Source organism: Vombatus ursinus, unplaced genomic scaffold (assembly GCF_900497805.2).
Source record: "Vombatus ursinus unplaced genomic scaffold, bare-nosed wombat genome assembly UNPS02014813.1, whole genome shotgun sequence".
Lineage (NCBI taxonomy): Eukaryota > Metazoa > Chordata > Mammalia > Diprotodontia > Vombatidae > Vombatus > Vombatus ursinus.
Window position 1 is genome coordinate 12451035 of NW_020954591.1, and position 15630 is coordinate 12466664.

Sequence of the window (15630 nt, forward strand, 5' to 3'; positions counted from 1 at the left end):
GCACAAAAAACTCTAACATTTGAGAAAGTATGCTCTCTACCCCAGAAGGAAAGCCCCACTTTAGCATAGAGTTAAAAGTCAAGAAACAGGCTGGAAAAATGAGCAAAAACAGAAAAAAAAATTCTGAGTATAGAAAGTTACTATGGTGACAAGGAAGATCAAAACACACACTCCAAAGAAGACAACAGTCAAAGCTCCTACAGCCAAAGCCTCCAAGAAACATATGAACTGGAAGAGTCCAAAAAGGACTTTAAAAATCAATTAAGAGAGGTAGAAGAAAAACTGGGAAAAGAAATTAAGAGTGATGCAAGAAAATCATGAAAAGAGAGTCAACAGCTTAGTAAAGGAGGTACCAAAAAATACTGAAGAAAATTAACACCTTAAAAAACAGAATAGGCCAAATGGTAAAAGAGGTACAAAAATCCAATAAGGAAAAGAATGCCTTGAAAAGCAGAACTGGCCAAATGGTAAAAGAGGCACAAAAATTCACTGAAGAAAAGAACTCCTTAAAAAACAGAATTAGCCAAATGGAAAAGGAGATACAAAATCTCACTTAAGAAAATATTTCCTTAAAGATAAGAATTGGTCAAGTGGAAGCTAATGACTCCGAGATATCAAGAAACAATAAAACAAAATCAAAAAAATGAAGAAATAGAAAAAATGTGAAATACCTCAGGAAAACAACTGACCTGGAAAATAGGTCAAAGAGAGATAATTTAAAAATTCTTGGACTACCTGTAAGCCACGATATTTAAAAAAAAAAAGAGCCTAGACATCATCTTTCAAGAAATTATCAAGGAAAACTGTGCTGATATTCTAGATCCAAAGGGTAAAATAGAAATTGAAAGACTCTATTGATCACCTCCTGAAAGAGATCCCCAAAAAGAAAACTCCCAGAAATATTATAGCCAAATTCCAGAGCTCCCAAGTCATGAAGAAAACCTTACAAGCAGCCAGGAAGAAACAATTCAACATTATGGAGCCACAGTTAGAATAACACAATATTTAGTAGTTTCTACATTAAAGGAGAGAAAGCTAGCATAATAGATGACAGAATCCAAAATTATTTTGACAGGCTAGAATATTGGAACGAAAGAAAATGATATTTAAGAGGGATAAATGTAAAGTCTCACATTTAAGTGAAAAAATCAATTTTACAACTACAAGATGGGAGAGGCAGATCAAGGTAAAGTGCACCAAAAAAAGATCTATAGGTTTTAGTGCACTGAAAACTGATGTGAATCAACAGTAATAGTAATCAAGGTATGAAAGTTAATTCCACTTTAGGATACAATAAGGAAGAAATCACTTCTAAGGCTAAAGAAGTGATACCCCTGACACACTTTGCCCTGGTCAAAACAGTTGGAGCACTGTCTTTCAGTCTGGACACTGAAAGGAGTTCCTCATCTTATACATGTCATAAATTTCTTCTCAGAATCATGTTTTAAATAACTGAATGAAACACTAAACTTCAGTTAGAGTTCAATGAAAAATAGTTTTTTTTCCCCCATCCAAGTTCAGAGCCCCTGAAATCTATACACAGACTGAACCCCAGGATAAGAACTCCTGCTCTTGAGAACAACCTTGGATTGTGAAGGGACTCAAGAGATAAGGATATAGGCTGAAAGAACTGGGGATGTTTATTTAGCCTTAAGAGGAGACAAGGGAGAAATCATACACACACAAATGAAAGATTCTTCTGAAAATTCTATTAGAAAACCATGAGTCTAGCTTCTGAAGCATAAGGATGAGGTTTTTAACTATCAAATCTATTCCAGTTCTGAGAACATGTCATTTCACAAATAGGCACCAATATTTTTGATGATTAGAACTTTAAAACATTTTGTCTAATAACAGTATTATTAGACACAACTTTGTCCAAGTGGTATAGGATAATCAAAAGCAGTTATGACTATACGAAATGATGAACAGGATGCTTTCAGAAAAACCTGGAAAGACCTGCATGGGCTGATGCAAAGTGAAATGCACTGTGTACCAAGTAACAGCAATATTGTAAGATAGTCAGCTGTGAATGACTTAGCTATTCTCAGTAATACAATGATTCAAGAAAACTCTGAAGGACTTATGATGAAAAATGCTATCCATCTCCAGAGAAAGAACTGATGGTGTCTGAATACATATTGAAACATACTTTTTTTTTTTACTTTTTTTATTTTTCTTGAGTTTTTTTTTGTCTGTTTTCTTGCACAACATGACTATTATGGACATGTTTTGCATGACTACACATGCATAACCTGTATCAAATTGCTTGCCCTCTCAATGAAGTAGGCTGGGGAGGGAGGAAGGGAGAGAATTTGAAACTCCAAGTTTTAAAAATGAATGTTAAAAATTGTTTTTACATGGAACTAGGAAAAAATAAAATACTAAATTAAAAACAAAACAAAACAAAACAAAACAAAGCAGTTACAGTAAAATCACTCTACCTGGACAACCTGACCTCATCTAAACTCAGATAAGCCTCAGAAATTCATTTTTAATACATACTCAATCCAATGACAGAAATCAAATTCCAGAAATCTCTTGCCCAGTGATTTCCAAAGCATGCACCTAAGGAATGTACAAGATAATTCACTTGGGTACACAAAAAATATTAGAATGAAGAAAAGAAGCACCAGTGTTGAGCATGCTTACAGCTACCCACCTGCCTCTGCTTCTTCCTTCCCCTGACTAAGCCCAGTACAGGTTGTGTACTCACCACGCAAGCATGCATTTCATCAGTCACTCTCAGCTGGCCCTAGCCCCTTAGTCTGTCCTTTACTCTATACCCCCTACAGCAGCAGCCACCTTGTATGGTCCTGGCCTAGGCAAAAAGGATTTTTTTGTACTGTTAATGAATAAAATTTTAAAAAACTAAAAGATATATTGTTTATTTCACTTTAATCTTTTTAAATTTTATTTTGTTTCATAATATATGTATTAGTATAGTAACATTATAAATAAAATCAAAACATATTGGCGATATGCTCAAAACCTTTTACAACTAGAGATGTAGTCAAAAAAGTCTAAAGACAACTCAACCCCATCTATCTATTTATTAACTTCCCAGGCTGGAGGATCTTCATTATAATTTATTCTACCATATATCAGAATCCATACTAGAAGTTTCTTGGAGAAGGGTTCCATCTACCTTCAAGAATAATCCCAGAAATAAACAAGGAAGGTAATTAATTCTCATAACCAGAAAATGACCTTGATAAAACAGAAAAGTGCTACTTCTGCTAGCACTCTCTTATGCTCAACCAGCCCAGCAAAGTCTTCTTGAAAAGAAATAACTAGAGAAATTTCCTCTGTCTTCATGAAAAAACCTTGATGAGTGCAAGGCAGCATGGTATAATGGATCAAGAGCTGGCCTTCAAGTGAGAAAGTCTCAGGTTCAAGCCCTGTCTCTGACACTTATTGGCTATGTGACCTTAGACAAGTCACAGCACCTTTCATTACCCCAGGCAAAGAAACTCTCTAAAACATGTGTTGGGAAGGGAGAAGAGAAAGAAAAGAGGAAGGGAGGAAAGCTGATGTAAGAGACAGTCACTTCCTGACTATCTGGACTAACAAAGGTAGTAACACGTAGACTCTAAATAAGTTCTTACTGGAGCATCACAACAACCCTATGAGGTGTTATAACTATGCCATTTTCCACAGGTGAGAAAATGGGAGACTCCTAGAAGCTAAATGACTTGCTCTAGGTCACAAAGTCTCTAAGTGTCTTTAGGAAAATTCAAACTCAGGTCTTCAGTACTCTGGGTCCAAGACTCTAACCACTATATCCAGGGTAGAACTCTCTCTAAACTTGAGGTTCACAGACTTGAGGGTCTATGAATTTGCTTTGTAGAGAGATAAATAACTGCATTTCAATATAATGGGTTTCCTTTGAAATTCTATGTATTTAAAAACATCATTTGGAGGAGGTCCATAGGTTTTACCAGACTGCCAAAGGGCCCATGACACAAACGAAGGTTAAGCACTCTTGAACTACACATGGTGCTGACTCAAAACCTAATTGACAACTTCCTTCCAGGAAGCCACGATCACATATGACGTACCCTGTGGCACTAAAAATCACAACCCAGTGAAAAGTACAAATAAGTGTAGATTTCACCCAAAATCAGGAGTAGGAGACTTGGCAAATTCAAAAAAATAAAATGTTGGTGCCTTCTCTGCAATAAAATGAACAGGGATGTAAAAGTAGTTATGGTCCTAGGGACCAAACATCAGGATTATGTTAAAACTGTAGGGCTAGATGCCCTGCTCACAAATTAATTTTAGTTACTGGTAAATATTAAGCACCCTACAAGTCTGGAAATTTGCACCTTGACTTTTACTGTCAACACCAATAATGTTCACTCACAAACAAGAATTTATTAAGTACCTGTCATATTCCAGGCACAGTGCTAACCACTGGGAATACAAAAAAAAACAGAAGTACTTGTCCCTCAAGGAGTTTACATTCCAATGAAGGAAAACAACACGCATACAAAAAAGCAAAAACAAAATACATATAAAGTAATGGGGAGTTAGTTTACATTAGCAGCTTCCAGGATCAGAATAAGCTTCCTGTAGGTGACTTAGGTTGAACCTTGAAGGAAGTTAGAGATTCTAAGAGACAACACTGAGGAAGAAGTACATGACAGGACCAGTCAGCACAAAGATGAAAGATGAGACGTTGTGTAAAATGAATCACAAGTAGGTTAATGTGGCCACAACATGAAGGAAAGAAATATGCAATAAGCCTAGAAAAGAAAGAAGCCAGAGTATAAAAGGCTTCAAATGTTTGCATTTTGTCCTTTAGGCAGCTGAGCCACTTGAATTTCTTCAACAGAGGAGTGACATGTGCTTCATTTTGCATTAATGTTAAAGATGAAATGAAAAAGAGAGAAACTAGAAGCAAGCAGAACTATTAAGAGGCCATTGTAATGTACAGTCCAGGAATGAGAAAGTAAAAACCTGAACTAGAGTGGCATCTGTGAGAGAAAAAGGGAAAGATATTAGAGATCTGTCAAAGATAGAATCATCAATAAAACTTGGTAACTGACTGGATATAAGAGAGAAGGAAAAGGAAGTATTCAAGGCTGACTCCCAAGACTGCAAACCTGTGTAGCTAAAAAGGTGGTGGTACCCTTAACAGAAAAGGGAAGCTGGAAACTGGGGAGGGTTGGTGAAAAAAATACATTAAGTTCTGATCAAATGAGATATTTATAAAGTACTCAGCATAGTGCCTGGCACGCATTGGGTACTTAATACATGCTTGTTCCTATCCTTCCTCTATGATGAATTTGAAGTGCTTGAATAGAAAGGAGAAGCATGTTGTACTGGAAAGAACAATGGATTGGGAGTCAGAGGACATAGATCCAAATCCCAGCTCTACTTCCTACTACTACCTAACTACATGAAGATTAGATTAGGACAAATCATCTAGCATCTAGGCTTCCATTTCCTATATAATCTGACATTAACTTACCTTTCCAGCCTTATTTGAAACTACTCTCTATCACATATTCCACATTCCAGACAAAGTGCAAAAAAAAACAAAAACAAAAACAAAAAACAACTTTAGCCATTCTTTCACCTTATCCTGCAACCCTCCCACCTCTATGCATTTTTGAACATCCTCCTTCCTCCCTTCAAGATACAGCTCAGAAGCTAATTCTTTTATGAAGCCTTCTTTGGTTCTGATAGTGACGGATCTCCCTCTCTCACTCCCCCCCCAAATTTTCTTTCAGTACTATATTTATATATCTCCTTTATCCCTATTGCATTGTCTTTTATCTCATTCTTTTATTGTAATTATCTGTGCACATGTCATATCTCCCCCATTAAAACATTAAGCTCCTTGAGAGCAGGAACAGTATCTTTTTCATCTTTATACACCCAGCACTTAACACTGCCTTGCATAACAGGGGTACTTTTAAGAAAATGGAGCAAGAACCACACAAAAAGAGAAAGCACTGAGGATGGATGAGATATATCTGAATCAAATGAAATTACCTCTCCACCAAAATTTGTGAAAAATATCACCTTCTGTTTTTAAGAGGCAGTGAGGTATAGTGGATAAAACTGAACTCAAAGCATTCAAGAAAACCAGGGTTGAGTTCAGATTCTAACATATTAAGCAAATCATTTTACCTCTCAGTTCTGAAAATGTTCTTAACCTGGAATCTGTCAATTTGTTTATATATACATATATATACATATATATATGTATGTATATATATGTAGCTGGCTTCTTTTGCAATCCTACATATTCTATTTTATGCATTTAAAAACATTATTCTCAGTAGGGGTCCAGAGGCTTCATCAGATTACCAATGGCGTCAATGACACCAAAATGATTGCGACCCCTCTGATTAAACCTCTTCATATTTGCAGAAAAAGGATCTACCTACATTGGTTTCTCAGCAGGGAATTCTTGATACCAGTGAAATCATAGCCCTTTCTCTATTTCTGTTTTAACCCAGGCAAATTAAGCATTTGAGAAATACTGTATGTTTAAAGTATATAAAAAGAACTCAGCTAACTAGAAGCAGACCATAAGAATCTTAGTACAGTAGCCTTACTACAAGATCACACTTAGGGAGATTTATTCTTGGTTGAAAATCTTTACTATAATTCAATTAAGCCCAAGTCCAGTTACTTGGAAGTTTTAGAATAATACAAAATTTAGGACAAATCAGTCCAAGAAAAATCTTAATAGCTAAAAATTTCAAGTAAATGTTTTAAAAATTAATAGAATTTCTTCAAATAGCAAAAATATATGCAATGACACATTCACTTTAACCTCACCATTTGTGCCTTAACCAATGAGTCTGAAAATAGAGAGAGATAAATACATAAAAGCCAAGGAGGAGGAAAAAAATAATACAGTTCAATGATAGATTAAAACATTTCTCAGGTCTAACATAGAATAGATGTGACATTAGACAAAAACTCAGCTTCTTTATACTTCAAATGTCCCACTTCTAAGATAAAGGCAATACTCAAGGCATTTTTTTTTAACGCTACACAAACTCTTATCAGACTTTTCTGCAAATGTCAGGTGCTAAAAAAAACAACTTTGCTATGGACAAATTTAACTTATAATGGTAATAGCTCACATTTACATAACATTTTTTATGGTTCACAAAGTACTTTCCTCTAATAGTAATTATAATAATACAAGGAGGTAAAAAAATTGAAATTTCTCATGACAGCAACATACTAAACTAGCATATATTTTAATTTAGATAAGTCAGTCTTTTAATAGTACCTTTAAGTTGTACGGATTAATTAAAATTCTTAGAACTTAAAAGAAAATTGTGTCAATTTATGGTTTCAATTCCCAAATGACTTTCTATCACACTACCCACAGAGGCTGTTCTAAACTGTCTGTCCTCAAGCCTCTTAAACTTGTTTCTCTCTCTGTCTCTGTATCTCTCCTCCTGCCTCCAAAAATAGAGGCCATACATAATGACCTTTCACTTTCCCATATTATATCACACACTGGAGATACAAATATAAAAGTTGGGCAAGCAATGTCCTCAAGAACCTTACATCCCACTAGGTGGATACATGTTCACAGATAGAAGTATGATACATAAAATAAATAAATAAATCCATATATACAATGATTTGGGGAGAAGGCTGGGCCACTCAAAACTATAGGAATCAGGAAAAGCCCAGAGCCATTCTTCACTGAATAAGCAAGTTCACAGAAGAAATCTGAACTATCATCTGTATGAGAGATTGTTCTGTATCACTAATAAAAAAAATGCAAGCCAAAAATAACGCTGAGGTTTTCTCTCTTACCCAGCAAACTGGCAAAGATAACAAAAGATAGAAATACTCAGTGTTGGGCAAGGGAGGAAGATTGGAGCTGTGAAAAGAAGTTAGGCCCACTAATACGTTGCTAGTTACACATACACACTGCACGCGAACACGCACACGCGCGCACACACACACACACACACACACACCCCAAAGATAGAAAGGTCCCACATGTATCAAAATATCTGTAGCAGCACTTTTTGTGGTTATCAAAGAAATGAAACAAAGTAAATGCCCATCAGTTGAGGATTGCCTAAACAAATGGCAATACATGAATTAAGGAAATATTATTGTGTCATAAGAAATAATGAAATCGCTGAGAAAAGAATAGACTGACTTATATGAACTGATGCAGAATGAAGGAAATTGAACCAGGAAAACAATATACAGAATGAATATAACAATGTAAATGGAAAGAACAAAATACCCCAAACTAAATACTGCAATTATTATGACCCATAAAGGTTAGCCCTCAAGAAGTTATAAAAATGCAATTCCTTCCTTTCTTTGAATGGGGGAATAAGGAGGTGGGAGTGAGAGAGGGAACCATGTGGGAATGGGGAGACTATAAAGCTATGTACTACTGCATGTACAGCCAACCTTGGTAATGTTTTGGCTGGTTTTGCTAAGCTGCTTTTCCCCCTTTTTGCTAATTCTTTATTAAAAGGGATTGCTCACTGAGATGGGAAAAATATATTCAGAAATAAAGGTGATGTAAAGACAAAAGATACCAATAAAAATGTTTAAACTTTAAAGGAAAGAAAGAGCTTCTGAAGAAGGCAGCGCTTGCACTAAGGGACTCAAAGAGATAGACTGAGGAATAGAAAAAACATTCTAGACATGTGAGACAGCCAATACAACAAAGTCAGAGACAAAAGATGGATGGAATATCTCATATTCCATCAAGAACAAGACAGCTTAACTGGAGAACAAATGGAAGAAGGAGAGCAGAAAGTAGAAAGTGGAGGCAGAGATCAATTAGGAGGCTATTCCAATAGTCCTAGTGAGAGGTTATGAGGACCTGGTCTAGGGTGGTTGTGTTATGAGGAGAAAGGAGATATTAAGGAGGCAGTACTGACAAGTCCTGGCAACTGGCTTGTTATGGGGGTGAGAGTGAAGAGTAATAGATGATTTCTGAGTTTCAAAACTAGGTATCTGGAAGGCTGGTGACAGCTTCAACAAAAAGGGAAGTTGGGAAGTTTAGGAGTAAAGATGTGTTTTGGACATATTGAGTTTGAGATGCCTATGATATATCCAGTTGCAGATGTCTAACAGGCAGTTAGAAATGGGGAAATGGAACTTGGCAGGGAGAGGACAGGGTCATCATCCAAGTAAACATTTTAACTTGACAAGACAGGAGGAGTACACCCAGTCAAGGCCAAATTCTTGAAGTGCACAGAAGTAAAGATGACCCTGCAAAACTGAGAAAGCTTGGTCAGACAAGTTAAAAAAAGATAACTACAAAAAGTAATATAAGAAAATGCAAGGAATGAAGAGTATCCAGAAGACTGGAGTGACCAACAGTATCATAGCTGTTAAAAAGGATAATAGCCAAAAAGCTATATGATTTAGCAATAGAGATCATTAATGACCTTGGAGAGAGCAGTTTCATTTAAGTGACAGAGATGGAAGCCAGATTGCAAAGAGCTGAGAAGAGAGTAGGAGGTGTGAAAGTGTTGGCAAGGAGTACAGACACCTTCTTCTAGGATTTTGGCTGTGAAAAAGAAGAAAGACATAGGATAAGAGCTGAAGAAATAGTAGGATAAAGTCAAGGTTTGTTTGGTTTGTTTAGTTCTTGAGGATGGGAGATTTCTGAGGATGCCTGAAGGCAGAAAGGAATAAGGAAACCAATAAGTCTACACCTCAAAAGCTTACATTATCTCCCATTTTCTTCTTTGCTCCAATCTCTGATGAAAAGGTGGCCCTTCTTGCCAAGGTTCACCCTCTAAGTGGGTCACATTATATCCTAAATAACACTGGTGCCATAGTCAGAAGATCTACATTCAAATTCCACTTTGAATGCTTACTACCTATATGACTTCAAGTCACAACCACCTAGGGCCTCAGTTTCCTCATTTGTAAACGGAAGGGATTTGGACTAGATGGCTTCTGAGATAGCTTTCAGCTTTAGAGCTAAAATCTAGAATTCTTAACCTTTGGATAATCTCCACCTTACTCTTTCTAATTTTCACTCTCTTTGTATACCATGGCTCTTTCCCTGAGCCTAGGCATACAAAGCAATCACACCCAGGGCTCCCCCCAACACATGCACATACATACCTTATAAAATTTTCACCTGACTCAATCATGCCCCCCAAGCTATCACCCCTTTTCTTCAAAGCCAAATTCCACTTCCTCTCCTCCAATTTTATTCTCAAACTCCAGGCAGAAAGTTTCCAATTTCACTACTCAATTTTAACTGCTTGCTCTTCAAGGTAACCAAGTATCTCTTAAGTGGTTAATTCCAAGGGCCTTTTCTCAGTTCATTCTTCCAGATATCACTGCCTGATTTGAAACTGACCACTTCCTCTTCCTGGTTACTCCCTCCTTCCAGGATTTCTGTGCTCTCTACAGACTGCTTCCTCCATCCCAGTCTCCTATCTTGAACTATCATCCTTGTCACAACCCCTGTGAGGTGACCCCAATGCTCTGTCCTTGGCTCTCTTCCTCCTCTTGATGACAAAATCAATTCTCATGAAGGGGGTGGGGGTGAGGTGTCAATTATCAATTCTATGACTGGAACGACTTCCAGATCTACATACAATTTAGCCCTAATATCTCTCTTGAGCTCCAGTCCTACATCACCAACGATCTATTAGGCATTTCCAAGAAGATGCCCACAGTGACCTTTCAACATGTCCAAAAGGAAGCTAATTATCCCTCCCTCAAAAAAAAGCCTCCAGACCTCCCAGACTGAGGTCACCCAAGTTTATATTCTGTGACATTCTCTTTCTCTTGACCCCAATATCCACTTAGTAGCCAAGTCTTATCAATTCTACATCTACCACAATGCAAATGTCCTCTTTTCTGAACTCACTTAGCCACCACCTTAACTGCAGACTTTAGTCCCTTTTGCCTAGGCCAGTAGTTCTCAAAGTGTAGTACTGGGACAAGTAGGGGTCCAGAAAAGGCATACCAAAAAGTTTGAGAATTACAGGACTCTTAGCCTCAAAATTGGCCTCTCAGCTTCTAATCAATAATACTCTCCAACTCATCTTTCAAAAGGATGTTAAAATAATCTTCCTAAAACACAAGTCTGATGATGTCACTCCTCTGCTCAAAAAGCTTCATGGTTCCCTACAGCCTCTAGGATAAAATGCAAAACTCCTAGGCTTGGCATTTAATGCCCTTCACAATCTAGCTCCAGTACATCTTTCAAGGCTTACTGCACATTACTTCCCCAATGTACACATTCCACATTCTAACCAAACTGGCCTACCCACTGTTCCCTGAATATGGAATTCCATCTCCCATTCTGTGCCTTTGCACATGATCCTACCCATACCTGAATTATGTTTTACCTTTTTACCTCTGTGCCTACAAATCCCCAGCCTCTTTCAAGGTTTGGTTTATATGCTTCCACCAACAGAACTGCCTGCCAGGTCCCACTAGTTATTAGCGCTCTCTCCCTACTCAAGTTATCATGTCTATAATTACCTGTTTATATAGTATATCCTAAAGGGAGAATATAAGTTCCTTGAGGGCAGAGACCTTTTTGCTTTCTTTGTATATTCTCAGTGTCTACACTAGAATTTATAAATAAATGTATGAAGGATTCAAATGGATTATCCAAGATGAGAAATAAGATGCTACTTGCAACCACGGAGGAGCTGATTTTATTCTCCCCTATCCAGAAACAGGAGCAGAAAAAGAACTGATAGGCAGGGAATACAAGAAAGCAACTGGAACAAAGTCAAAGGCAGCATAGAAAGCTAAGCAGCATGAATCTGCATGAGAAGAAAAAAACACGGATCAATTTGTATAAACTGTCAACTAACTGACATGAATTTTAAAATTTCATTTGGTTTCCATTTATATAGTACTTTACAGTTTGCAAAGTACTTTCCTACAACAACCCTATGAAGCAGTTGTGACTACTGTTAGTCCCATTTTCCATATGCGGAAACAGGGTCTAAGGTTAAATGAGTGATCAGTCACACAACTAAGAAATTTTAAACTTTTTCTCTTTTTTAAGCTAAGCAATGGATAAATAACTCAGTTAATTCTCCTGAACATGTCAATAACATAGCTGCCATTTAAAAACTGTTTCCCCATTGTTGGCTACAGTTCTGTAATAAAGCATAAATATGTCAGTCAAAAATTGTGTGTGTCCTTAATGGTGATATTGAAGTTTTGCCTTTCTCTTACTATAAATAGTAAAACTCTTTCAGTAAGCTTCATCATTTCACTAGTTTAGCAATACTACTAATTCACAACTCTTTAGTTGCAACTGCAACTCGACATGCCAAAAGTAGGCAGTGAAATGCAAATTAGCTTTCTAAAATCTTGGAAAAGTATATAAATTATCTCATGTTTAAAAGACCCAATATACAACGCCAAAAAAAAGTGCTCCTTTCCTGCAAGGTACCTAACCAACTACATTAAGGGAAAGTAAAGGCCTTTAAAATTAAAAGTCTGTGAGAAGATAATTGGTTACCAAAACAAAAGTAATTGTGGTATGCTAAAACTGACATGCCAAGTTCATCTACAGTTAAAAAAAAAAAAAAGCTGCCCTAAAGTTCAACTGCTTAGGCAAATTATTTTGAGACCTGTCTAAAATGCTGTGGCTATTTCATAAGTTTGAGAAATAGGTCAACAAGCAAGTCAAGTCAACAAGCATTTATCCAGTGCCTATAATGCACCAAGCACTGTTAAGAGGTAGGGATAGGAGGGAAACAAACAGTCCTGCCCTCAAGGAGCTCACAGTCTAATGACAACAAAACTAAGAGAAACAAAAATGAAAATTCAATAACTTTATCACTCCAACATGTCAATTCATTCTTTAGAAGCAGTTTTCTGAAAAAATAGGTGTAATTTGGGAGTACAGAACCTTCTCTCCTGATGGAGGACTATTATTGAAGTTGATAAAGAAATACTATAAAAGTATCTTGACACCATTCACACTGTTAAGCAACAAAAATCAGCAAAGGGTTTATTCTTTCATCGAATTAATATTTGCTTGGTGCCTACTATGTGCAAAGTGTCTATCTGGATACTTTGTAGCACATTTGGGACATATATCTGTGGCATAAAAAGTTGTAGAAAAAATGACCCCGGCCAATGAGTTCACCAAACAAGAAAAGACGTAGCAAAGAAAGATCACAAAAGCCGGGGAATCCCCAAACATAAAGTTAAAACCTTTGTCACTTTAACCCCACCCTTATTAACAATTCCTGTTTTCTCACAAATTAATTCTCCCAAATGCAATCACCCAAACTCTTTCTTAGCACGTATTACACACTCCGTTCCCCGCTGAAAATCAACTTTCTCTTCCTCCCACACAGAGTGGAACCTCAATATTCACTCTCTCTCAACATGTCTATTCCTTCTCCCCCGTCAACCCCACAAGTGTCTGCAAACCCAACCCCTTTCCACACCCCCGGAAACTCCCCAGTCTCTCACACTTCGGGCTCCGCCGCCCATCCCCCTTGCTCCCCCCTCCCATTCCCGGATCCCAAGCCTCCCGGGCTGTCCCTGGGCAGGAGGAAGGAGGAGAGGGGGCCGGACCTGGGCCTAGGCCTGGCTCGGGAAGGGAGAAGAGGAGGAGGCGGCCCTAGCACAGGGCGCCGGCGGCCGCAGGGCCTCGCCCCGTCCCGTCCCGTCCCGCCCCAGGCCTCTCTGGCCGGGCCAGCGCAGCCCTGCCCGCCGCCCCGGGCATGGCACTCACTTGTCAGCCGCGGTCCGTCCAGCCCCCCGCCTCCGCCGCCCGCGGCTGCTCCTGCTCCTCCGCCGGCTCCTCCTCCGGGTCCCCCCAGGTCCGGCTTCTTGGGCCCCGGCGGCGGCCCCACTCCGCCACCGGGGCCAGCTCCGTGCGGGTAGCCCGTGGGCCCGGGAGCCGCGGCTCCGCCGCCGGCCAGGGCCAGGGGGACGCTGTTGCTATGGAGGCCGAGGCCCGGGGCCGTCCCGCCGGCCGGGTCTTCATGCAGGAACTGACACTCCTCCCCGTAGAAACACGTCTTGTCCTTGGCGTAGTAGCGACAATACTTGAGCTTCACGCCCGCCGCCGCTGCCGCCGCGCTGACCACGCCGGGGACCCCGCCGACCCCCGGCGGGGCCACCACCACGGCCGCGGCCGCCGCCGAGGAAGAGGCGGCGGCGGAGGAGGGTGACGGCTGGGGGGGCGAGAGGCCGCCGCTGCCGCTGATCATGGCAACGCCGCAGCCTCGCCTTCCGCTGCCGCCCGAGGAGCCGCCGACGCCACCATAGACGGGGGAGGGAGAGAAGCACAGCCCGTGCCGGAGAAAAGCCCGGGTGGGTCTGTCCCGCAGCGGGAGCCGGAGCCGCCCGGGGAGAAGGGGGGGGGGGGGGGGGGGGGGGGGGGGAGAGGGGGGTAGAAAGGGGGGAATGGGAGGGGGAGAGAGTTGGGATTCTCTCTCGCTCACTCTCTCGTTCTTTTCTTAAAGGGGCCGCGCGGGACGACGGGGCGGGCGCTCGAGTTTCAGCGCGAGGGCCCGGGCGGAGAGTTGCAGGGAGGGGAAGACAGGGGGAAGAAGGGCGGCGGCAGCGGCGGCGAGGTGGAGGAAGGGAAGGGTAGGTGGGGGGGTGGGGGGGGGGAGTGCGGTTTATTTTTAAATTCTGCCCTCACTCCGTGGCTCGCGCTCTTGCTTCTCGGAGTTGTTTATTCCATTTTCCTCTTCCTGAGGCGGCTGCCTCTGATGCGCGTGCGCGTTGGGACGCAGTGGCTTCTGGGTATTGGGGACGAGAGGAAAGGCGGTTGTGGGGGGAGGGTGGGGAGGGAAGGAAGGAAGGCCCCGTAGGGGTTCTTCTGAGGCCCGCGGTCCGGCGGAGACTGTCGTGGTTTCTCTTAGTGGGCGTTTCAGACTCCGTGCGGGTTAGGGAGCCCCCCCCCGAATATCCAAACTTCTTTTAAATGTTTATTTTTAAAAAGCCGGACCACATCTTTTATATTGAAAAGGCTTAATAAAAAAACTAGCCTATCTTCCTGTGACTATAGCCCTGGACCGGGGCCAGGGAGCGAGGCCAAGCCCCAGCTCTGGAGAAACAATGATTTCACTCTCCCCGGGCCTGCTCCCACACTTCCCCTCCTCTCCTCCTCCTCCTCCTGTTCTACCCGCCCGGCCGGAAAGGTGTTGAAAGCCTGCACAGCGCTGACATTTTCCAGTTGGCTCCGGACTCGGGCCGGGCCCAGGACAGTGCGACCCCGAGCGCCGCACCTGGGCCGCGGGCCTGGGCCCTCGCTAAGTTACTGTTCTTGACCGGGGTGGGGGAGGGGGGTGGCGGTCACCAAGCGTGCGGCGCGCGCGAAAGTCCCGATTCTGGAGCGTGGCCCTGCTGCTGCCAGTCCACGCTTGCTTCAGCCCCTGCTTTTTAGAGTCGGCTCTGAAAGGTAGTTTCCCAGCCTATCCTGACCTCCGTCTGGAGCTTTAGAACACCACAAATTGGCAACTTTGTTTTTCAGGGACCTTGCGGTTTAGTTTCTCGTGAAGAAAAATGGTATACGGGTTTTCTGTTATTGCCAGCGTTTAGGGAGAAAAAAAAACCACTTCAGATTTAGTTTCGTTTTAAATGATTTGTCATTGTACCAAGCTAATCAAATAAACTTCACGGTAATAGTAATAGTAATAATTCACA

General features: G+C 40.9%; 1 protein-coding gene across 2 annotated transcripts in view; it reads right to left on the reverse strand.

The window, feature by feature from the left end:
• Positions 1-14186, reverse strand: part of PAN3 (poly(A) specific ribonuclease subunit PAN3) — a 139668-nt gene extending 125482 nt beyond the window's left edge. For both annotated transcript variants that reach the window (XM_027877615.1, XM_027877614.1), the window contains exon 1: positions 13706-14186. In XM_027877615.1, coding sequence (XP_027733416.1) covers positions 13706-14186 — 481 coding nt within the window. The remainder of the gene's footprint in view (positions 1-13705) is intronic.
• Between the last annotated feature and the right edge of the window lie 1444 nt (positions 14187-15630).